Source organism: Eupeodes corollae, chromosome 2 (assembly GCF_945859685.1).
Source record: "Eupeodes corollae chromosome 2, idEupCoro1.1, whole genome shotgun sequence".
Taxonomy (NCBI): Eukaryota; Metazoa; Arthropoda; class Insecta; order Diptera; family Syrphidae; genus Eupeodes; species Eupeodes corollae.
This window is the reverse complement of record NC_079148.1, coordinates 107681544-107708555: the sequence shown is the minus strand read 5'-3', so window position 1 is coordinate 107708555 and position 27012 is coordinate 107681544. Positions and strand designations below refer to the sequence as shown.

The following is a 27012-nucleotide window of genomic DNA, read 5'->3' as shown; positions in this document are numbered from 1 at the left end:
ACTGTGTATATGAATGTGTATGCGTTTTATTGTATAACCTACGTATGAATACCTATGCATATATTGGACATACGCAGACAAGGAGATAACATAAAAGAACCACTTCATTCATTAGGATCTATATATACATATGTATAGGTATTTGTATAGTGATTGCGGGTGAGAAGGGTTGTTTTGACTCACTCTCTTGAAGCCATAATATTGATGATGTTCCTCGGCACTTCGGTGCTTCATTACGCAGTCATGAATTGGGTGATATTTGTAGTTTTTGGGTTATTATTTACCCAAAAGTGTATAGGCGATGATTAATTCTGAATGACGATACAAACATAACAAAAGGCATGCAGAGATAAGGACAAGGATCCACAAAATCCCAGGTAGTCCCTGTACTATAATCAAGCAGGCTAGATAATTTTTTCGATGTGAAACTTATGTGTGTGTAGGTAGGAAGTAGTTAGTAGAATTTAGTTTGGATCTCACGTAGTCTGTAAGTTTTGAAATTCATACGGCAACATTTTTTGATAACAAATTGCACTCCAGGCGAGATAAAAGTTAGATTTCTTATCACATTCTAATAAAAAGAAAGAACTTTAAACTTGAAAGTATTTTAAAAATAATTTTGCTATAGTGCTAGTTCTAAATGTGGGCGAAATGGTCATTACTGCCCCTCAAAGACAAATGGGGAAAAAAGGCTTTTAATGACAATTTGCTAAACTATCTGGTTACGAGTAAATAGATCCAATTTATAAGACAGTTAGAGCCACTCTTATGAGGTCCTATAACAAAATATTCCATCATTAAAAGAAACACCATTAAGGCATAATTGATCACACAAAACTGCCAAACGATTCTGTTTTTCTGAATTTCTATTTTACTTTTTTATTTCTCCACCATTTCAGGTTTTTGAAATTGATCCCCCAATACGAAATTTTAAAATATAAAATGAAACAATAAATATGGATTTTTCAAAAATTGTATGAAATAATACCAACATTTTAACTCAATATTGAACATGGTATAGATTTGGAAAACCATCAAAGATTCAAAAGCAAAAAAAAAATCATAAATTTGTATTCACTAAAATAAACCCTATTTTCATAATGTTCATTTTGGAATTTTGAAGTGTGTGTATTTCAAAAACATGACGTGATAAGATAAGATAGGATCTAGATACTTTAAGGATACAGCTTTTGTTTTGGTGGCATCAAAAATATTGTAGTAATCTTTAAGAATTATCAATTTCTTACTGTTTAGTGTTCCTTAAATCAACATTCCTTGCTTCTTTAAGAAGGAAATGTCCAGATACCACCATTGTTCAATTCTTAAAGTCCGAAATTTTTGATTTTCTGTGATTTTTTCGTTTCAAAAATTTCAAAATTTTACACTTAAGCCTACGAGTATAAGGTATTATAGAACTTCAAAGATGTAAAAGATTTAAATAAAATGCTTATTAAACTTTTATGCATTCTAAAGGACAACTTTCGGCTCAGTTATTTAAACGAAATCAATTAAACTAAGTACACTTTTCTGACGTATAAATGTAATTTATTATAATTCATTGATAAAAAATTATAATTCTCACCTTTACGGATGCTGTCACTGTTGATGTTTCACTAAAGTAGAGTTGTGGCCCAGTTGCTTTTCCACACCACGAACCGCCTGTAAAAGGACGACCCAACTCGCTAAGCTGAAATTGATAAAAAAATAAAAATATGAAAATACAGAAACAATATAATGACAAAAAAGGAACATTAACATAAAACATTAAACACAAAGATGTATAGGGTAAAATGTTTCGGCTATTTTAGAAGTTTTTTTTGTATCCTGTTTATTGTCTTGAAAAAGCTAGAGCAATAAAAATGATACTAAAATTATATGTCATTCAGACGGAAGAATATAAAAACAAAAAAAGATTAGAAAAGAAGGGATACTCTTGAAGTTTTCTTTCCAACTTGTCAATTTGACACACAAAGAAACTCTAACACACACACAACAAAACAAAAATTAATGAAGTGAGAAAGTAATGAAAAGTTTGAATTTAATTTTATTTAAGATTATTTTTATGAACTGCATAAAATGGAAAGTAATTTTAATTTCTTGATAGATTTTTATGGTAATTACCTTTTTGAACGTCGAAGACAGAAATTTAAGGTTAAATTATTTATAATAAATGAAAAATTCACATAAGATGGTAAAAATGATAGAGAACAAAATTGTCTGTCGTTCATACGACTCTAACTACTCTATATTTCCTCACATATTAAGACTTTCTTCTGTGATCAAAAAGAAAAAGTTATAAAACTAACAATATTTATACTATTAACTAGCTGACCCGACAAACGTTGCTTTGTCATATAAAAATTTCTAAAGAATATTTTGCTAAAAATATTTAACTTATTTTAAAAATGTAGTATATAAGTGAGAGAGGTATAGAGCATTGTTAGTGGTGACAAAATATTAAAATAACAAATCACCAACAATTTTTTTATTTATAAAAATTAATTCTTTAAAATTATATACGTATCGTTATATATCATATAATATCAATCGCTTAATACAAACTAACTGGATGGTTTGCCCACTTTGACGACACTCCACGTTTGATCGTCTGTGAGAAAATCTGAAGTGCTCAAATCTAAGGACACATACATCTTTTGGCCTTAAAACTTATTGATAATCATTGAAAATGCCAATCTTATTGGAAATTGAAGGCCTTTGAATTGAATTGGCTCATCTGTAGGTATAATAGGGACTAGCGGTAATAAGTTCAACAACTCAGTTGGTTGATGTACAACTTTTGTAGCATCACAAACTGTATTTGTATTTTGTATTGTAGCAAGTCTTACTTACTTACTTACATACTTAAGGGGGTATTCTGGTCTAGAGACATGAATTTTATGTAATTTTTGAAGTGCTGTAGAAAAAAGCAAGCTACAATTTTGCCATCAATTTTTTTATACATTATTTATTCACATTAGAAGCATACAAAAAAAATAAAAAAGTAAAAAAAAAATAAAAATTCCGTTAGTTATCAGCTGATAGAGTAGTGCGTCTCAAAAATTTGGTGCGTGACCATACCCACGATTTTAACTCTCCTAGAAATCTGAAATCAAAAACTAAAAAAGATTATTAATCTACAATAATGTCGCAATGTCTGGAACAACGGAAAAGTTACAAACATTTTTTTTTACAAAATGGCGGCTGTCTAAAGAAAAATACAAAAAATTTACCATTTTTTTGAACATTCTTCGATTTGTTAAAAATAGTAAAAATAAAAATTTGGGGATGGCCGTAGTTCCGGACGTAGACAAGTCCCTAAAGAAGACTTTCTTAAAATTTCAAGTAAATCGGTTCGGCAGAACCTGAGAAATCGTGGGTATAAGATTCAAAAAGACAGTTCTGAGAAAAACGCGTTTAAAGTACCCCATTATGTCTTTTGTTCTATTAGTTGCAGCCCAACCGATTTGGATGGCTGCTCAGCAAAATACTTATTTCTCCGAAAATAATTTGAATTTGGGAAAATCCTCTAGTAGACATATTCTTAAATAGTTAAACTATGAAAATATGAAAAGAAAAAAAAATCGATTTTTTTTAATTTCTAGACCAGAATACCCCCTTAAGGTGGCGCTACAGTCCGGGGCGGACCTGGGCCTCAACCAACAAGCGTCTCCAGCCAGCTCGGTCCCTAGCTAGCTGTCTCCAGTTTCGCACGCCAAGTTGGTTGAGGTCCTCTCCCACCTGGGTGCGCCACCTGAGTCGCGGTCTTCCTCTACTGCGCCGTCCCTCGGGATTGGATTCGAAGACCTTCCGGGCTGGAGCGTTGATGTCCATCCGCTCTACATGACCTAGCCATCTAAGCCGTTGGACTTTGATTCTGCTAACTAGGTCAGTGTCGCTGTACAGCCCGTACAGCTCGTCGTTATATCTTCTCCTCCATTCTCCATCTATGCGTACGGGACCAAAAATCGCCCAAAGAATTTTTCTCTCGAAGCATCCTAAGACGCTCTCATCTTTCTTTGACAGGGTCCAGGCCTCAGCGCCATAAATGAGAACCGGGATGATGAGTGTCTTATAGATGGTGATTTTACATGCTCGAGAGAGGACTTTACTTCTCAATTGCCTTCTAAGTCCAAAGAAGCAGCGATTTGCAAGAGTTATTCTTCGTTTGATTTCAGCGCTGGTGTCGTTGTCTGCATTAATAGCGGTGCCTAGGTAGCAAAGTCCTTAACTAACTCAAAGTTATAGCTGTCCATGGTGACGTTTTGTCCAAGACGTCGTCGTTCAGTGTCCTTTTTTGATGACAGCATATACTTGGTCTTGCCCTCATTGACCAGTAAACCCATCTTCTTCGCTTCCGTCGCAATGCTCAAAAACGCTCCACTGACATCAAGCTTTGATCTTCCAATTATGTCAATATTATCTGCGTATCCGAGTAATTGGATGGATCTTTGGAAGATTGGGCCTCTAGTGTTGACGGTTGAGTTTTGCACAATTCTTTCCAGAACGATGTTGAAGAAGTCGCATGACAGTGCATCGCCTTGTCTAAAACCTTTTTTGACATCAAATGCATCGGTAAGATCTTTTCCGACCTTGATAGAGCAGCGTGCATTCTCCATCGTCATTCTGCACAAACGGATAAGTTTGACAGGGATGCCAAAACTAGACATTGCTCGGTAGAGCTCTTCCCTATAGATGCTGTCATACGCGGCTTTAAAATCGATAAAGAGATGGTGGGTATCGATTTGAAGCTCCTGGGTTTTTTCCAAGATCTGCCGTAGTGTGAATATTTGGTCGATAGTGGACTTTCCTGGTCTGAAGCCACACTGATAAGGACCAATCAGGTTGTTGACGAATGGCTTCAGACGTTCACATAATACGGCAGAGAGGATCTTATACGCAATGTTAAGGAGACTGATGCCTCTGTAGTTGGCGCAGTTTAGAGGGTCTCCTTTCTTATGTATCGGGCACACTATGCTGAGATTCCACTCATCGTGCATGCTTTCTTCCGACCAAATTTTGCATTTTGCATGCTCCCTACCAAGTCATCGCCTGCTGCTTTGAATAGTTCGGCGGTGATGCCGTCAGCTCGTAGCAAGTCTCTTGGTAACAAATGTTATATCTTGGGATTTAATTCGTTCACATCCACATTTTTTTCCCTGCTAAAGTTGCTCTTTCTTCCGGCCCCTCATGATTTGTATATTGTCTGTGTACATCGGGAAATATCTGAAATCGACCGGTAATTTTATGCATCCAGTTTCATCTGTAGTAACTTATCCGTCTTCTATATCCAACAGTTGTTTTGAAAATGATTCAGCGGGTTGATCTTGAATCAGTTGAACAGTTGAAGTCATACTTACTTTCAGTTGTACTTTTTCAAAATTACGCCACAGTGGCGATGATTTTAAACACGCTTAATTCTCATCAGCGTACGTTGAACGCGGAATAACAGAAAGTGCTTTTCTGAAATCACCCGAAAAGGGTGCTGCCAAAAAGTCTGTCGTTGTTTTTTTACCTTTTAATGTCCTGTTCAAAGCCTAAAGTAATATAGTGCATTCATCTCATATGATAATATTACACTGTGGCCATGGATGACTGTTTTTTATATTGCAGTTAAAGTACTGAATGAACTCATTCCATCAAATAAAGTTGCCGCAATCTCAGAAGATGCAACAGGTAATGCAATATCAATATTTGATCGTATTTAAGCAAGAATTATTAAAATTAAGAATATTTTTCCAGTTCCACCGGAACCTGAACAAAAAAGAATCAATGTTGTCCTGCCGAGACTGCACGCATGATTAGGTCATAAATGGTTCTTTTTTCTTCATTCATTAGTGGGACATTTCAAGTAACAATTGCTGCCAATTCTACAGTATGTATTATAGTTAATAATTCAATTCAGTTCTTATTAAATCAGATGCATTTCGATTTGGTGAATGCATACCGAAATGACTGAGTGGTAAGTTGGCAATGATATCGCAAAGATCTTCAATAGCAAATAATGCTTCATTGCACATAGAGTCACTGAATACTATCGTAAGATCGTTACACCGTGTAATTGAACCACAGCACTTAGGAATATAAAAAATAGATAAAAACCTATTCTTAGACCTACCAAATGTACTTGAAAAATGTCATTTCAATTGGTTAAGTCGTTTCGCAGGAATATGGCAACTAACACTGTGACAGAAGAATTTTATACATTAGATATTAAGCTCGGATTGTCAATGACCTCTTGACCTTAATTAAACCCGGAAATTATACCAAAAGAACGTTTATTTAAAAATTTTATAGACAAATATTTCTGATTTCGAGTCATTTTGTTTCACTCTTAAAGAGGATATGAATGATAATGCTACCTCTTGAAATAATTACTAGTATATTATTGCAGTATAAAAAACATGGTTTTAGGTTAATTTTGTATCAACTATATAATTATCTAATAATGGCAATCCATTTATTTCTTTATTGAAGAGGGACCTTATTATAGAAGTTAAACAGTTAAATTTACCTGGTCTGTCTTACAAAAATACTTTAATTACTATATTGATGATACTTTTATTTGGACTATACAAAAAATGTCCTAAACTCCTGTTTTTACACACTCATATTGTTATATTTTAACAAAGTATGTATTTTTGCACCATAAACGTGGATTACCGAATGTGATTCTGGGCCAACAAACAATGAGAAGATTTGAGGAAACTTCATTCCTAGGTAGATTCCCATCATACATTTTTAATAATTGATTATTTTGATCTAAATCAATGGTTGGGTGTTATTTTCAGTTTATGTCTTAGTCTTAATTTTAATTTTGTATTCCGAAAATAAACACCGGATTTTAAATTTATGTTCGATTTTACGTTTTTAAATTTATTAATGTTTCAAGGTCTTCTGAATTTAATATAGCCATCGTTTTGAGGGAGATATGATATCTGTTTATATTTTCGTACTTTTGTACATATTAATTGTTTAAATTTTGGTTTGTCACGTATTTCAGGTATTTCAAGTAAGGTTAGGTTAAAATGGCTGTCAGTTAAATGGCATATTGTGATACCACAGGAATCTTGAGGCTTGCTTCTAAGCTCAATGAAACCAGTTTGAGTCCGTTACGAAACGTGAGAGACTGATAATGCTTATTATAGAAAAATTCTCCTAGGTAATTCTTGCGTTTTTGAGATGCCGCATGGCATGTACTGAGAAAGTGAAGAACTGTTTCCTCCTCTCCCTCGTCCATACAGCTTCTGCAAAAGTCATTTGAGAATACGCCTAGCCGCTTGGCGTTCTTTTCTATTAGACAGTGTCCAGTTATGACACCTATTATCGAGCTTATATGCGATCTGCTTAGAGAGAGCAAGCACCTTGAACGTTTTAAATCCAGTGTTGGCCAGATAATTTTTGTGGCTTGACACGTGATGATGTTGGTCCACCTGGTGCCTGCCCTCCTTGCAGCGTCTTGCATTAGTATCAGTTTACAAGTAGCGATTGGTATGCCAGTACTTGCCAAACGTGGTAGGATGGGCTGTACTGTACCGTTCCTGGCGAGTTCATCTGCCTTACAGTTACCTGGAAGGTATCTATGGCCCGGCACCCAGCAAAGGTGAATATTAAACTGTTGCGCCATCTCCATTAGAGATGATCGACAGTTATGGACTGTTATAGAGTTTGTAGAGACAGAGTCCAGAGATTTGATACCGGCCTGGCTGTCGGAAAAAATACGGATATCAGATGTTGATATCACGTTTTTTTTGAGCCAAGACAAGACTTCCTTAATCGCCAAAAGTTCCGCCTGGAACACGCTACAATGATTGGGAAGGTGGAATGAGAGACTTAATTTCAGTTTTTCAGAGTACACACTTCCATAAACCCCTTCTTTTGTTTTTGAACCATCTCTATAAAAATGGATCGACCCATCTTTTATCAAAATCCTATCCTCCCAGAAAGATTTGGAAGGTACAGAAATCTGGAAGTTTCTGTGGAATTGCTGCTGGGGGATGGTGTAGTCTTTGGAATTGAGTCTAAATACCTAAAAATAACGAAGCGGCCAATGTTGTTGTTAATCTACTGCGACAAAACTTTGAGCCGAATAGCAGAGCTTGCAACTATTTGTTTGCATAGTATATCAAGAGCTGTTAGATAGGGTAGAGCGTTTAGTGCCACAGATAGGGCACTGGACATTATGTCGCGGTTTATAATAAAAAAATTAGGCGGTGCAATAACCCGTAGAGAACCAGAACCTGTGTGCGAGAAATTGCAGGGATGAAGGGGACCTACAGTTTATATTCCGAATCAGAACGGATAATTTGAGATAGCACTTTTTCATGACAAGAATGTATTACTTTTGGAGAATTTTTCAATACCTCGCAAGCGGCAGTAACCGTGAATAAAACTCTAGGTGGAATAGGCAGGTATCGAACCCAAGACCTCTCGCATGACAGTGCAATGCACTAACCGTCATTCCACGGGTACTAACACGGGTCGTGGTTTATAACTTTCTCTAAAACAGTTCACAATATTGGCACACCGTACATTAAAATTTGTCTGATTACCGATGTGCATAAAGAATGCGTGATTCTAGGTTGTAAGCCCCATTTATTACCAATAGCTTTTTTTGTAAGCAACGAGAACTACAGTAGCTTTTTTGACTTTTTCTTGTACATTGCGTTTTCAATTTCGTTTTTTATCTTAAATAAGACCCACGTACTAAGCCCCCTAGGTAGAGTTAACAAATAGATTTTTGTGTTTCCTTAAAAATAGGACTAATTAGATTTTCAGCCCAAAGTATAAGTCTGTCTAAGTCATTTTGTAAGAGTTCTTTTAAGGTGCTAAGATACTTTACTGAAACTGCTATAGCAACGTCATACGCATAGCCAATCACTCTGAAATCCTCCGCATCAAGATTATATAGGATTTCATTTATCACTAGGATTCAGAGAAGAGGGGAAAGAACACCACCTTGCGGTGTCCGTCTGGCCAAAGAGTTGCCCAGTTTTAAGTTAATTATTCCACTAGTCAGCATTAAATGAATTAACACCCGAAGCGAACTCTCTACGTTTAGAATGTTAGTGCAGATGTAATCTCAGAAAAAAAATATTTTTTAACATTTGTTCAAGTTTTTTGAATGTCAATATTTAATGCCCAATTTTTAATAAAAATAAAACTGTTAAGCTACAATTTGGCACATTGAAAACCAAAGCTCAATTTTTAAGTGAAATTATCAGTGTGGGTCGAATCATAGCTTTTTTCAATTTGAAGCCATCAATGCTCCAAATGTAAGCAATACGTTTTTCAAAAAGTTTATTGCACATAATCATGTTACAAAAATACATACTTAGATTGAATGGTTTTGGTCTATGAACAATTTTTCATACACTCAGTACTAAATGGTTTCTGAATTTCACAATATGTCCTGTTTTATTGATCAGTTTCAATTTGGTTCCAAGACGTTGAAACAAATGTATAGTATATCCAGTTTTGCCACACGTGCGCCAATTGGTCATTGGAACAAACATAAGTACAAAATCATCATAAGTATCTTAATCTACAGTGTGAATTGCCTACTAAGGCATAGTCAAAAAGTTCTAAAATTATCTTTTTATGCTTCGAACATTAGGCATAACACTTATCTGTTACGCGTTTTCCTTATATTCACAAAAAAAAAACAATCAAAGCTTAACGCCTTCATAGTTAAAAAGTTTTTGGTTTAGATTGCGGTAATACAAAATCTTTCCAACGCTATAAAATATTTATGTCCCTTTCCTAAACGCACCGTTTTATGTATATTATATTAAAGAAACGTATTGACGTTATGTTTGCCCATATTAATATAATGATGATAAACCCATGATGTATATTTTTAAAAAACAGAATAATTTAAAGGACACTTACTCCTCTATCATAAACTCATGTAGATGATTATTTATAATTCAAAAATGTTGAGTTCTATTTTTAACAAACTCAAAACTTGGCGATGATGGTAAATTTGAAATGGTTATTGAAATATTTACAATTTAATGGTAATTGCACCGACTTTAAAAAAGCCTTTTATCGATAAGTAAATAGGTCATATATATTTTGTTTTGTTTTTAAGATTAAAAATTTATTGGTCAGTAATAAAACAAGTCACTCTGTGCGCTGGACACGGACGACATGGACACGAACAAAGAACGATTCCATAATGACGGTATTTTGCCCTACAAATTCGACCATGACACTATACCTACCCGTCTTCTACCTCAAACCGAAACTATATTCATTCATGGCTGTGTATAGGTATTTACCAATTGTTATTACGGTCATCATACTCCAAGCCAGTTACTACTTCGTCGTTGTTTTTTCTTTTTATAGATACCCTCCATAAAAGTTGGACGTCTTGCCAAAGGTATAACCCACTATATCTCTATAGTCTTGTAGGAATATATATAAATAGGTGATATATATATAATAGTGGTAGATATATAAACTATGAGGAAGAAGTAAAAAAAAAAATAAAGAAAAATATAATAAAAAGGATGGCTAAAAATGAATACGGGCTATTTACAGAGAGCCACTGGTAGAAAATGATGATATCCTTTGTAAAAGGACTAAGCCCGGCAGAGCATTAATGGAGCATTATCCTTCTTATAAAGGGCATATTCAATTTAGGATTTTATCTGGACTGAAAAATGAATACGTAATTCAAGTGGACACTTGTGTTATGATTGGTTCGTAATTTTATTTATCAATGGCACCCGGGTCTATACGTCTATTGTATATACATATATAATCGAAGTGGATTTAACTTTGGTTATACGGTTGTTCTATTTTATATAGTACCTATATCAGAGTATTTTTTGATCGACCTAAAGTTTACCTTGGGGAATATTTAAACAAAAAAAAAAACAGAAAAGTCCTTACACAAAAAAAAGTTCCATTGGCATGCAAAACAAATAGAAAAAATAATAACACAGAAAATGGATTGGCTTTTGGTGTAGGTGGAAAGTTCTTTTTTTTGTCTAACGGTATAGATAGGTTTGGAAAATAAAAACGCTGCAGGGTATATCTATTTTAGTCATTGGAATAGGTACCTATTATTTTATGAGTAGATTTTTTACTGTCAGGTAGGAATATTTTATTGGTAATAAAGTGTCACCCTTTTGTATATGTATTTTACATTGCTCTTTAGAAATATAAAACCGGGTTGATAGTTGTTAACCAAAACAGACAAAAAGTTTAACAAAGTTGATTTGTTTTCAATTAAGTCCATTTTAATAGAGTACAAGAACAACATTTTATCCTAACTAACGTATTTCCGGTTTCTCTAAATTAATTTGAACTTGATGGTTTTGAACCTTTAGTGTGAAAGTACTTTAAACCAGTGCAGTGTTAATGTGTAATTTTGTTCATCATGGTAGAATTCAAAAACAGAGAACGTTTATAAATTCTTATGATCTTACGGTCATACATTCACGATTTATGAGGTTTGGAAAAAACGTAAGAAACACCATGCGTCAAAAAAATTCACCTATTCCAAAACCACGTTTCCGAATTGAAGCTTAACCACAATTTTCACTTCGTGCCTAATTGTGTAATCTTCTCAATTACCGGTAGTTTTGCTTTCTTAGCAATAGATCAACTGATGATCTCATGGTTTATAACACCGAACAGTAGCACAAATCTTTACTTCGTTTTGGAGAAAGTAAAAATATTTCACTGGACATATCGAAGGTATTTAAAAGAGTTTGGTCTCAAGGTCTCTTATAGAAAATGCGTGCTTTTGGTGTTGATGAATCTCTTTGGGTTAGAAATTACCTTTCGGAACGTTCAAGTAGTATTGGACGGGTTCAAATTTGATATCCACAAAACATATGCTGGTGTGCCCCAGGGCTCCGTTTTTTCTAAGACTTTCTTCCTTATTTTTATAAATATTCTTTTTTCTGAAACTTCTAACTCACTAAATTGTTTCGCTGATGACAGTTCCCTCAAATTTTTCGCTGATGACAGTTCCCTCAACTTTTCAAAGTCTTTTCTTGATCCTTATCCTTGTTTTCAAGATGTGGGCTAGCTACGACGACGTGACGGCAGCGTATGATAAGCTCATTAAATTCTGACAATTGACAGCTTGTCCAAGGGGGAATCAAAAACCGAATACAATTGAATGCTTCGAAAACTTAATGCTATTTACTGTCGCGAAAGCATAATAATCCCTCAATGCCACTTTCCATAAGTGGTACTTCCATCGAGGAGACTGAAAAGCTTCTTGTTGTAGAGTGATCATATATTTGAAATTGCCAAAAATGCTGCTAAGTGTTGAAGTTTTTTTCGACGATATAATAAGGTTTTTTCCCTTCTGATCTGGCTATAATCTATAATGCCTATATTCGTCCGAAATTCTGTTACGATTCCCATATCTGGGAAGGTGCTCCCTTATCAGACTTACGTCTCTTGGACAGAATTTAAAAGAGAGCTATTAAAATTATAGGTGACCGTTGTCTTACTGAAACTTTTTGTATCTCATTATCACCGTCGTAAAGTTTCCTCCCCTTGAAGAATTCAACCGTAATAAATCGTTCTTCTAAGAATGCTCATCAACTTTGAGCCCGATTTCTAACGTACTGTTAAGTACAGAGATTTTTTCTTTAATAGCACTACACGAACGCAGACATTCGATACCAATGTGCGTCGGTATCTTCTTTCTAGTCCGGTCCTCCCTTCCTAACTAATCGGACTGTGTATAATCTTTATAAGGGTATGCATATCCCCTTGAGTATGGCATTTATGCGTATGAACGTAGATTCCGAGGTGAAAATGTGACCCAGTAATAAAGATAATATTTCAATGAAAACAGATTCATTTTGATATTTTTCAAAGACCCAACCCATCAACTTTAAAAGCCTGCGGACCTAAGTCCTTATCCACAATACATTATCGTTTCTGAAATACCTATTTCCAAAGATCGACGAGAAATCGAGAAACCCGTTTTAATTGACCTTCAGACCAATAAACCAATTTCTCAAAAGTTCTTAAAGAAAAACACAATTTTGTCGGTAAATATTTTGAAAACTTGAAAAGTAAATAATTTCGACCTGTATTTATGGAACACCGAAATCTTATCACCTCAAAATGCACATCAATTTGTCTTTAAAACAAACTCCTTAAAATCAATTAAAAATATAAGATTTTATCCTTCTAAATATGAAACACGCTTTTAAGTTTTCATACAGAAACTCAACATAATATTTTTTTAACTAATGATTCTTGGGTCTTGTTTACAATTTTGGCTTCCAAGTTCTACCATCACGAGCAGTACTTGTACCTGAGGTCGGGTAACCAAATTTGTCTTTCTATAAGAGATAGTGATTATAAAACTATACAAATATTTTCTAAGAGTTCATGTGCAACGTATGTAGGTAAGAATGTATATATGTGAAGGGTGTCAACTGAAAGCGAGCAAAAACTCTATTTATATGCTACACAAAACTCTTCAATCTAGAGAACCTCATTCTTATTCACCTATTTTCACACATGAAAAAGAAATAGAAATCAAAATACCTAATCTTTCTGGTCTATACCTTATATTTGGGTCTTTGAAGCATGGAAACTTTTGTATCTACATAAAACTTTTGCAAGTTGCAATATTTCATACACATTTATCTTTTCAAAACAGAAAATAAAATCAACAAGCTTCAAAAACTCTCAACTTCAGGAAGCCTCTCTGTGAAGTCTAAGGCCAAATTCAAAGCAACTAACCAACCAATCATCAGTATCAGGTAACCCTACCTGCCTTCCTCTCGTCCATATATAAAGGAAGAATAATTTTAAGAATCTGTGAAATTTTGCGAATTTCGGAAGAAGTCTCTGCAAACAAGTTATCGGTTCGAGCATACACTCTGAACTGTACATGAGTGTACATACACAATACACATACACACAGACATACATTAAATTACACATAAAGCGAAAGGAATTAAACCTGCTGGCAGAAATCTCTTCCGCTTATGAGCATTTGGATTTGGCAAAATATGCCCTGTTATGCTAGTGATGTGCTCAGCAGTGTACAGTGTAGGCGTTCCATACCTTTTTCTATTTATATATGGCAAACTCATGATGCACCTTTCGAATGCACGTTCTATCATCAGAGAGCTAACTTATAAAATCTTGGATAAACTCCAGTCGGCCCACACTCGGTTTTGTTTATAAATGTCGATTTCGCTACTCAACTGCAATCCGTAGACAAATATCATCAAGCATGGGAATCTGAAGACCGTAAAAGTTATTTAGGTCTATTCACTTTACTCCACTTCAAATCCACCTACCCTTATTTAATCCACATCCACTCCCCACATCGTCTAATTCCGTAAAGTCTTTTCATTTCCGCAAAATGGAGGGCAGTGAGTGGCAGCAGCGGTAGCTGTTTGAGAAACTTACATCGCCTCGACCCAAGCCAAATCGATGTATCAGTATCCGAACCGAAAATATAGTAGTCACACAGGCATTGCATATAAAAGGTATTACCTGCCTCCTGAATATCTGCACACCAGCCAGGACGAGATGAAGAAGAAGTGAAGAAGGAGATTTCGTTTTCTGGCCCATTCAAAGTTTAGCTCTGTGTTGAATAAGGCAATTGGAATGGGAAGGAAAGTATATCGAGGCCATGAGCGAGCAGAGAACATTTAATATGAATCGATTTGTAATCCTTCGTCCAGGCAGAATCGAATCGTTCTACATATTATATACTCTCATATATCTATATCTACTTGTTGTTCATGGTATGTTAAGTCCGTGTGGCCCCCCAATTGGAAAATACCATATATATGAATGTACCTATAGATAGGAATATACTCGTACTATAAACAAAAATACCAAACAAACATTCCATTAACCAAAACTTAATCAATTGGAACTCTTCGAGTTGTTTCGTTTAGTTTTGCAATGGAACGTTTTTATTTTTATGCTTGTTAAGGAGTCAAGATGGAGTAGCACGGTTAAGTTAACCCTAAATTATTTGAGTGAACCGTGATATTATTTGAATACTCAAGCTTTATTTAAAAACATGAGAAATTTACAAAAAAAAAGAGTTGCTGAGTAAAAAAACATAGCATTTTGGATGATTGGGTTGTATAGCTCTTAATTGGGTATTTAATTACATACGTGTCTATTTAAAATATATATATGAACATTTTGGGTGAAATTTCATATTTCGAAGAAGAGAACTTTGACATTAACAAAAAAACTAGCTTCACATGTTATTTGTAAGAAGATACAAACAGAACTTGGAATTTTAATCACATTTACAGGGCAGACGATCATAGCTCGATTGAACACCGGCTTTATATAATATATCACTCTAGTAGTCCCTCCCTATCTTAACTTAGAAGTAAATAGAATTTTACAAATCAATTTAATAACTTTCACGTGGAGTCTGGTTATGAACGAAAGAACGGAGAAAACAAATCACATATTTTAAAAATTACGTATACGCCCAAGTGTACCAATCAAATATTATGTTCGTTTAATACGTTAAATGCTACTTAACCTTACAATATTAACTAATATCTCAATATAACTTTAACTACTTTAAGCATTTAAATACATTTAAATCTTGCAGATTTTAGATTATGAGTTTTAGAATCAATGAGTACAGAAAATTTGTTAAATTACTGATTAATTGATAAAGAGGATTGTAAGCCGCCAGAGTTTGCTTTACTAAAAATAACTCAAAGGGTTACATTTTTTCTTTTGCTGACTTAGAATGAATCAAAATCGAAAAACAATATTGATTGATATGAAATCGTTCCATTCAGTTCACCAGCTTTAAAGCAGAACTCCAAATTCTCTCTGAGACCAACGAGTTTTTATTGCACTTTTCTAAAAATCGATTTAAGTCTTTTTATATCTCATAACAACCCATGATAAAGTTTAGAATTCTGCATGGATTAGTTTTATATCCACATGAAGAGTTACTCATGAACATGAGGCTACAATATCTATCATTAAGATATGACGAGATCAACATTACTAAGAAGAACTTCGTGGCTTAATTTGTCAAATTCTTTGTTGAAGTCTGTTAAGATGCAATCGACTTGAGAGTGTTTTTTTAAATCCAGATACAAAGTTTAAAACATAGTAATAAATTGATACTTGAAGATATTTTTTCAAAAATCGAAGTTGACTTCCACGAATAACAAAAAAAAAACAATTAAAAGATTTTATGTGTGGATAATAATTAGAAACTAAATTATTAGAACCTTTTTTATAGAAGTGCGTAAGGTACAAAGATCTGGGAACTTAGAAAATTTCAGAGACTCGTTGAAAAGAAGAAATGTCGGGTTTTTCAATAAGAGCGCTGCAAATGTTTTTTTTTTTAAATAAAACAAAAACGGTTTTGGATAGAATACGTTTTTTTTTTGAATGGCTACCACGGGCACGTTTGCAGAAGTCCAGATGCTCTACTGAATTTTCGACGGTTTCAAGCATAAATCAAATCACTTCTGCTATGACGAATACTCAATCTGTGAGTTGAATAATCTAATGCTAAAAAGCAGGATCATCAACTCTAGTTTGTGAGATTTTTGCACAAAAAAGTCTGTCAGTAGAGGCACTCCGCAAGGTTGTGTTCTGTCCCCTCTCATGTAAAACATAGTGGTTAACGAACTACTAATATCCCTCGAGAGGGAAGGCTACAGAGTGGTTGCGTATGCCGATGATATTGCTATCGCCGTCACAGGGAAACATCCTAATACACTGAGAGACCTCCTCCAAAATGCACTCAATATGCTCACTAGATGAACTGATCACTGCGGACTTAGTATTAATCCTCAAAAAACAGACCTTGTCCTTTTCACACGGAAATACAAGATCCCAGTAATTGTACCTCCTTCAATAAAAGGTATACCACTAATTTTTACGAATGAAGCCAAATACCTTGGTCTGATATTAGACAAAAAATTAAGTTGGAAATCTAATATACAGGAAAGAGTTAAAAAAGCTACAGCCGCTATTTTCTTTTGCAAGAAAGCTATAGAAAGCAAATGGGGTTTTCAACCTTGCATAACCTACTGGCTATACACATCGGTCATCCGACCAATACTTATGTACGGGGTTGCAGTATGGTGGACTGCACTGGAGAAAGTCACATACTACTACAAACTTATGCATGTCTCTGCTTAAGCGGTGCATTGACAAGCACAACCTCAGCAGCGTTAGACACTCTCCTGATACAGATTTAGAGGAAATATTCTAACGAGACGGCGCGGCGTGGTGCCAAATCGCACGACCAAGACGGCCAAGCGACTGGACCATTTCGTGAGATAACATGTTCTCCAAACTTGGTTTCCAAAAAAACTGATTGTGACATTCGCTGTTTTGAGCCGTCCTATTGCAACCACATGTAATCCAAGTCCATATCGTCTAATTGGGGCAACAAATATCGATTATCAGTGAACTGTAGCAATTTCCATTGAAAGTAACGTTCCGGTCTTGATGATCACGGAAGAAGTACGTCCTAATGACGCCACCGGCCCAAAAACCACACCAACTTGAAATTTGTTCGTGATGCAATTATGACTCATAGAGTACGTATGGATTGCTGCCCTTCCAATATATTTTGTTGATTGACGAATTCATTCAGCCAGAAATGAGCCTCATCGCTAAAGTTGTTTTTTTTTCAAGGAAAATCCGATTCACTTTTAAGCTGTTGCTTATCCCGATTCACGAACAAACGACCCTTCTGGTGGTCAAGCTACTTTAGTTCTTACGTCAATTTAATCTTGTAGATATGAAGGCCAACTTCTTCTTCAAAATTCGCTACAACTACGCCACAGAGAAGCCCAACGCTTGGTAACAACGTGTGAGAGACACATTTGGCTTTTCTGAAAATGAAGCTTCAGCGGCAGCAATATTCTCGACACTAGGGGCACTTTTTTGTGTCACTGGCACAGGACAATTTTGTAATGTGCCTGTGAAATTTTCGACTAGACGATTAATTGTTGATCTGCTAAGACAATTATGATGACCATAAATCGGATGTTCAAAGGCAGTAATCTGAAAACCTGTTCGAGACTGACTATAAAACACGGTTTAAAGAATTTGGAAAGGTCATACTAGCTGGTTCTTTGTCAAATTTACCTTTACTATTAACTTCTAACCTACAAAACCTATTTTTATTCTTAGATGCGACTCAGTATTCGAAAAAAGTTCAAATGAGTCTCAAACTGGTATTGTAGTTCTTGGTAAACTCTCAGCATCTCATCACTCACTATTTGATATATGGAACTTTAACCAACCCTATTTTATTTAACTTTTTAAAGTTTATATTTAAATGCGAATGAAAACAAAGTGGGGTACTACTTAAAGTTTTTAATTCTCTCAGTGGGATAGTATCTTAAAGATAAGAGTTCATACAATTTTCGAAAGTATTTAGTCAATATTTGAATTTTGAACTATCCTGTTTCTAGATTTTTGGAACGTAGAATCAGTGGACCATTTATGTAGGTTTTAATTTTCTCATAAACAAAAACATTCAAACTATTTTTTATTTTTGAAAAAGTTGACAGCAATATTTTATATAAGATACAATTTTCTGAAATATAAACAACAATATTTTCTGTAAGATAAAATCAGTTTGAATTCAATACAATCAAAATTATATTAATTTATTTTGACTAGTTCCTAGGCTTTTATTTCTTGTAACAAAGATTGTTGATTTGATTTTTTAAAACTAAAAAAGATGTTAAGAATTTTGTTCTTCTTTGCATATATTCAAGGGGTATTGTCAATTCTTGTTCATAAGGTTTTCAACGTTACGCATATTTTTTCACTTTAAAAAAATCATTTAAAATAAAATATGAAAATCGAAAATCTGTGATATATTTTTTTGTTTTGGAAGTTTTGTTGCAGGACTAAATGTGTTTAAAAAGTTGTCTTAAATGTGTTCTCTGTTCTTTGTGAAATAAATCAAATTTATTAATAGAGAAAGTTTAAATATTTTTTTTATAGTAAACTCAACCAGCCCTTCCCAACCAATCGGTACTATTGCCATCTTAACTCCCACCACCACCATCTTACTAAAGATTTAATATCATAGAAACGCATAAAGTGCCTTCTAAGACTTTAAATAGCAAAAGTTTCAAAACTATTTATATTAAAATATCGGTTGTTTAAATGTACATATCTTCCTGTAGGTAGGCATTTACTTAACCCTTTTTGTTAACTACGATCCATTGAGCTTACAACAAAACTAATTTTATCACTTATTATCATAAAGACCTCATAACTATTATGTTTGTCGCAATGGCAATCCCTATATTTATCCTTTATACCATAATACATCTCTATAAATTATATGATGTGACTATTTTTGTTTAGATGTTTATATGTACACTTGTGGCCATACAATTAAGTCATTGCATTTTTAGAAGATTTAAAACATTTGTTTGTCTTCCATTTGCATCAACTAATGTTGTTATTGTTTTTTTAATAACGGATTATTTGTTGTCATTCGATGACAACAACGATAGTACTTTGTAAACAAACATTTTTTTTTCCTTTTTCACATAACGGTAAATTTTAATACAAATATGTGATTTGTGCAGTGGCCAAATAATTAAGTCAGTTTATGTTACTGAGTCAAAGAGGTAAGTTTAATGTCTTTTTTTTGGTGGAAATTGTTTTTTATATTATTAAATTATGTTTTAATTTATTTTTGATTTAAAATTTTCAATTTGGATAGTCAATTTTAGATATGGGTAAAAATAAATCTTCCACTCCAGAGGAACGGCGAATAATATGGGAAGCATACCGAAATTTGGGAAAAATTTCCGAAGTGGTTAATACAACCACTTTATCTCGAGGTAAAGTGGTCAATGCTATTAACCACTTTAAAAAATTCGGTTCATTCGACAACCGTCCTCGAATTAAAAAGCGAAAAACCACTGCCCTGGACGACAGGGTCATCACAAAAATTTCCAAGAAAGATCCCTTTATGACATCCACTCAAATAAGGGCTGTTTTGGAGGAAAGCCACGATGTCAGCGTGTCTGCCAGAACCATCAGAAGGCGTTTGGCTGAAAATAATTTGCATGGCAGAATAGCGCGCAAGAAGCCAAATGTCAGCAAAAAAAATTTAAAAAGCCGATTGAAGTTTGTAAGGGACCACGTCGGAAAAGATCAAGACTTCTGGAGTAAAGTGGTATGGAGTGGTGAGGTGAAGGTCAACATTTATGGAAATGATGGCAAGCCGTATGTAAGACGTCCCAGAAATGCTGAGCTAAACCCAAAATACACCAAAAAGACCATAAAGCATGGTGGCGATTCTATAATGGTTTGGGGGTGTTTCACAAGCCATGGTGTCGGTCCGCTGTGTCAAATAAACGGCAAAATGACAGGTGTTGACTACCGGGATATACTGGACACAAATCTTCTCGGCGACTACCAGAACGAATTACCCCAAGGATGGATCTTCCAGCATGATAATGACCCCAAACACACGTCAAGAGTTGTGAAATCTTTCCTTGAAGAGCGTAGAGTGAATGTTTTGGGGTGGCCAGCGCAGTCACCGGACTTAAACCCCATAGAGAATTTGTGGGGCATTCTCAAAAAAAAAGTTGCTGCAAAAAAACCAACCAGCAAGACTACTCTCTGGAGTATTTTGCAGGAAGAGTGGAAAAATATTAGCGTAGAGCAATGCAAAGGTTTGGTGGACTCCATGCCAAGGAGAATATCCGCGGTATCAAACCAGAAAGGCTATCCTACAAAATATTAACGGTGCGCTTAAAAAAAATTATAAAAAAATTTTTTTTTCTTCATATTTTTCTTATTTTTTTCGGGTGACTTAATTATATGGCCACACTTATTTTATTAATTATTAATTTTTTGTTAAAGAAGTGACTATTGTTATAATGGAATTTATTTTTGTTCGTTTTTTTTTATTATTGTTATTATAAATATTTAGAATTTGAATAAATTTTGTTTTTGTTGTAATTTGTATTGAATATATGGATTTGTTGATTTCATTCTATAAAAATGACTTAATTGTATGACCACAAGTGTATGTAGTAAAGTTGTATAATATGTAGTTTGTCCCCTCAAACGAAACTCATCTACTTAAGCCCAATAGAATGGAAAATAACTATTTCAGTATATAAATATATCTATCTGTGTGTGTATGTATATGCACATGGGCTATAGAGATAATCCTTTGTCCTTAATGAGCTTTTATTGATGAAATTACTTTCTTTAGAGTATAGACCATGGCCAGATAAATCGGTTCCTATAACTTGTCGTCGTCGGTTAACATCTATTTTTATATGTATACAAAATTCCAATACCAAAACAAAGAAACTCTTCTTAATTTCGAAAAGGACTGTTTTTTTTTTTTGTATTTTTGTTTCTTTACTATTTTTGCCATTCAATTCCTTAAGGATCAATGTTATTAAGTAAGTGGAACATACATATTGTTTTACATTCAGACATTCTCGTACATATATAGATTGTTTTATACTTTGTCGTTGTGGCGTATAATCGCCTACAAGCCCAAACAAACACACTCACACTCATTTCAAAATATGTACATATATAAACATATTAAAAGCTCAAAGGAAAAACCGGGATTCTAAGCATGATGGGGATTGAAAAAGTCAACGAACGGAATAAAGATCTGAAGTTAGAAGATGTTTTTGTCCTTTTTTCTTGTTTTATTTTCTCTTGCAACTTTAACGGAAAAGTATTTGTTACGTAGAAAAAATTTAAATTGAAAAAATATACTTCAAGATGCCTTGGCCCCATAAATGTTATGTATATGTACATTTTTCGGAATATGAACATTTTTATTTATGTACTTTTAGAGACTCTTTGTGTAGATATATCTAAATGTTCTGATTCTGCAGGTTTTAAAAATGTCTGGAAAATAAATAAACAGTTTTTGGATGGCTATGAGCTCAAAACTAAATACGTTTGTTTAGTGACTTACATAAAGCTTTTAATCCTTAACCATTTTTGTGTTCGTGCTTTGAAGGAGACGAAAGACAACCAATAGTTGTGTTACAAATCCTAATCTAATAGTTATGAACTTGCAAAGTATACGTTTTTGATTTATATCATAAAAGCCATTTTAGTCTTTGTCTAAATTTGTAACGTCTACTTAAAGGGAATTTAAAGTGTTGACGTTGAATGTAACATGTTCCTTTCCAATTCTTTAAAAATAATATTGTGCAAAGTACACAAAAAAGTTTAATATTCAAATGAAGACGAAAAAAAATTCACACGAATTTTTTAAAGGTTACCTGTTTAATAATTGAGTTTCATATGAAATGTAATCTATTTTGAGATAAAAGTTAAGACCTTGCCTTTTATTTGTAAACTTAAAAATTTAAATTGAAAAATGAATTTGTTGGGAACAAAAATAATGAACTTTAAGTTTCTCAAGGACTTATAATTATATTTTTTTCTAGTATTAAGTATCGTATACAAAAACTACAGAAAGAGTTTTTGGGTTTGAGCAATGATTTTTTGAGTTAAAAAAAAAATGTCTTCTTCTGAGTCGACTTCTTCAAATTGGAGAAAAAAAACAAGCATTAAATTTCAGAAGTTTTATTTATAAGAAAAACTCGGATACAAAAAAAGAAATTTCTTGGACTTTTGGACTACCTTTGTTAAAATACATAAAGGCTTTTGCTTTTTTTATAATGAAATTAAAAACCATTATAATGCTCAACTTTTTATGTCTTCCATCAGAGTATAAAGCTCTTAGGTTATGGCTTTTTTTTTAAAGTAGCTAGATATTCGAAAAATATTGGGTTAGGTTCGGTCGGTCCTTTAATATTAAAGCTCAAAATTTTCGAGCCAGTTAGTTTTCAATGTTTTTTTATTTCAAAGTGCTCAGAAAGACAGAAAGACACCACAAACAAGTTTTTTTTTTATTAAAAATTGTCCTCGAATCTTAGTAGGATTGTAATCAAAAATGTACGTTGATAACAAAACTGAAGATCAATTCCTTGTTTTGATGTCAACTCTGTGAAAAAATAGTAACAACTTAAGCCTAACTTCGTTTTTGAAACAATAATATCAAACAGTCAGGGCAAAAAAAGCCTTAATTTTTGATGTTTCACTCCTGGCATTCAAGCTTTCATTTTTTCGTTACTACAAAAATGTTCGAAATTAAGAATGTTTATGTGATGTAGAATGGCGATTTTTTGTATTCAATTTTGATAAAATTTCACTCATGACTAATATTCGAAATATGTTTTTGAAATTAGTATAATTAAAATACGACATCAACAACTTGATTATACTACTTAATATCTAGAATCAATAAGATATGTTTCACAGCCCATCATCAGGTTTCTTTATTTGTGGTACGTAGTCTTTGGTGCATATTAATTAAAATATTTTTAAGGCATCATGGCAGCATTTGTTTTTTGAAATTGAAATTATAACAAAATTGTGTAGAGTTTTTATGATATGTAGATACAAATTTCAACAAATACAAATCCAAGAATTACCAGTACCAAAAACAGTTTAAAAATTCTGTAAGAAACGAAAAAAAAAAACAATTTTTCGCTTGACAACAGCGAATTAAATTTTATGTATACAATACACCTTACACAAGGTAGGGTTCCGTAATAAGTGATATGATCAAATTTTTCGTTTTTAATACAAATTGTCACCCAACAAATATCAAATTGTAGAAAAGTTTTAAAGCGTGAGATAAGTATGATATTTCAGTCTAAATTCCAAAAAATAAAGGCAGGAAGTGACCCAAAGTCCACACTGATAACTTCCCATCCCGTCCGTCGATTTATCCTGCTTAAAAGATTGTAGGTTTTTGTGTCTTGTTAAACTTGAATTATTCATGCATATTTTATAGTTTTGTTAACAAGATTTTTAGTCGAAAACCAGTTTTAACCAATTTTAGTAGCATTTCCTTTTATTTCTAACGTAATTACAAATTGTATGAATGAAATTAATTTGAGAGATATCGAGAGCCGAACATCAAATTTTACCAAAATTTCGTACTTTTTTTGTAGATTTTATTTTTTTTATGAAAAAGCGGACTGTTGGATTCTTATAAAAAATTACCGAGTGTCGAAAACAATATTTTCTGTGATACATAATATAGTTGAAGTCAATATTTTTGATTTTTGAAAAGATATTTAAGTGGAAAGGAAATTCTTACAAAGTTTCAGCATTGTTTTTATTTTAGTTTTTTTTTTGTTAGAAAAAATGTCAATTCAAATTTTCACAAAATTATATCGAATACTTTGACGCCAAAATTTTTAATTTTTGAAATAAGATATTTGAGTCGAAAATAAATTTTCAATAAGTTTTATTATTGTTTATTTTTTAAATTTTGTAAAAAAAATTTCAATTCGATTCTTACTGAATGTTGGCAACAATATTTTTAAAAAGATAAAATTATTTAAAAGATATTTAAATCGAAAATCTATTTTTACCAACTTTTTCAAAATTTTACTAGATGTTCAAAACGTTCTTCTTCAACGCAAAAAATTGTTTTATGGATCAAATCATGTTTATTTCGAAAAATTTTCGAGGTGACGAATATTTTTTTTCCAGTTGTTTTTTGTTTCTAAAAAAACTTAATTTAAATGTTTTTCAAAAATATATTTACTTTGGTATTACTTTACAATATAAAATATAAAATTTAATTCAAGTCGCTAGCGTTATTGGTTCATGAGATGTTTAGCGTTCACCAAAATATGTACCTTTATTTCATGCTATGGTAAAAAAACCACCCACTCAATTTTCTTGGGAGCCCTTTCTGCATCTTTTTGCATTATTATCTATATAACGAAATTTATTTGAAATCGATATCTCTACTGGTTCTTGAACTATGGACGAAATCGTCAAAAACGTACGTACACACGCACGCACAGACATCTCTAGAAAAATCTTTTATTTCGACTCTAAGGACCTTGAAACGTCGAGAAATGTCAAAATTTTGAATTCGACGATTCGGATCGATTAAAATTGTAATTTATGTGTTTTCGTATTAAGGTAAAAAAAAGTTGCAGCGTTACAATACTTATTTTACTCTGAACCAAGTTCTAAGGCCTTAATCTATAATGCTTTCTTATTTATATAAAATAAGAAGCTGGTATCAACCTGCACTAATAATTTCCCATTTATAGCCACTACAAATTTACAAATTCTTTTTTATTTTTTATTATTATTATTATAAGCTTTTATTTGCCATTATTGATATTTTGTACAATATTTATTTACATTTGGCATATTCTTATTTTGTCAAGTAAACTTGAAGTCAAGGATATAGTCTGTAACCCATACGTCATAACAGGTAGAATAGTAGAGTCTATTATATATTTTCGTGTTTCGTCCCTTAGATTCGATTGTAATATTTGTTTTAGACTCCAAAATTGTTTCCAACTATTGGTAATGCGTCTAGAAACTTCTTTTTTCTCTTGATTAATGGATGACTTAGTCTGTCCTAGATAAGTATAGTCTTTTACATCTTCTATGTGTTCCAGCAATACGTCATCTTTAATATGGTTAGTCATTATCTTAGTTTTTGACTTCAAGTTAGTCAAGCTATTATAAAAAGTCAATTTAAGTTTAAGATGTTTTCTGTCAATATCTAACGAAGAATTAAATCAGCATGTTTTTATCGGAAATCATTATTATTATTAAAAGCGTAAAAACTTTACAAAATTTTAATAACAACACTTTTGATAAGATAAAATATGTTTAAAATCAATGATCTTCATTTCTTCTCAAGAAACTTGAGTCGGAAATAAATGTTTACCAGTTATTAGTTCTTTTTTTTCAGATTTTCGTTTTATGAAAAAAAAGTTAGTTAATCGCATTTTTCTCAAAAATTATGTTAGGTTAGGTTATAGTGGCTGTCCAAGATGGAAACGGACACACTTAGGCCAGTTTAATGGCCCATTGTGATACCACATGAATCTTGAGGCTTCCTCCTAAGCTCAATGGAACCAGCTAGAGTCCCTTACGAAACGTGAGAGGCTGATTATACCGATATGATTTAGATCGTTTAAGAAGAATTCTCCTAGGTAATTCTTGCGTTTTCGAGCTAGAGCAGGGCTTGTGCAGAGAAGATGAAGAACCGTTTCTTCCTCTTCCTCGTCCATACAGCTTCTGCAAAAGTCATTTGAGAATACGCCTAGTCTCGTGGCGTGCTTTCCTATTAGACAGTGTCCGGTTATGACACCTATTATCGAGATTATATGCGATCTGCTTATTTAAATATCAACTAAAATATTTGTGCAGAATTAAATAATTTTGAAGTAAGCACTTTCAATTTGTTTAGTATTTTTACATGGCTGAATTTAAAAAAATCTGCCAATTGAATTTTATTAAAAATATTTTTAATTATTAATAATAATAACTTGTATAAAAAGGAATAATTTTGAAAGCAGAGCAATTCTTTATTTTCGAGATATATATGTGCAAATTCAATTTTTACCAATTTTCAGTAGTTTTTTTTTTGTTATGAAAACTGTCAATTGGATTTTAATTAATTTGTTAAATATTAGCAATAATGTCTTTTATACGATAACCTTATTTAAAACAAAAGATACCTTTTTTAAGCCAAGATATATAAGTTGAAAATCAATTTTTGTACAACTTTGAGTAGTGTTTATTGTAAAAAACGGTTATTTCTATGTTTCTCAAAATTTTACAAAATGTTGCCCTCTTATATGCGGATGATATTTTACTGTTGTCAGATAATCCTTTCAATTTGCAACAGCTAATTGAAGGTTTTTAGACTTACTGCATTCAATAGAATCTTGAAATAAATCTTGATAAGTTGGAAATCAAAATATTTCGCAATGGTGGAGGAAGAGCAGCTTGCAAAAAATTGTTTTTCAATAATTCTAAAATAAGTGTGTCTAATAAATAAAAATATCTTTTCGTATTGCTAAGTTACAATACCCCTTGGAATGAGCATCTAACAAACAGATTGGGAACATCTTAAAATTCCATCAATGTAACGTTGTCGAGACTGCTGTGAAACAATAACGTCCAAAACTCAACAAA

The 27012-nt window shown here is 33.0% G+C and overlaps 1 protein-coding gene across 1 annotated transcript in view; it reads right to left on the bottom strand.

The window, feature by feature from the left end:
* The window catches only part of LOC129947178 (uncharacterized), a 337053-nt gene that overhangs the window by 182160 nt on the left and 127881 nt on the right, over positions 1 to 27012 (bottom strand). Inside the window, exon 6 of the mRNA XM_056057626.1 lies at positions 1583 to 1687. Within this exon, the coding sequence (XP_055913601.1) occupies positions 1583 to 1687 (105 nt within the window). The remainder of the gene's footprint in view (positions 1 to 1582; positions 1688 to 27012) is intronic.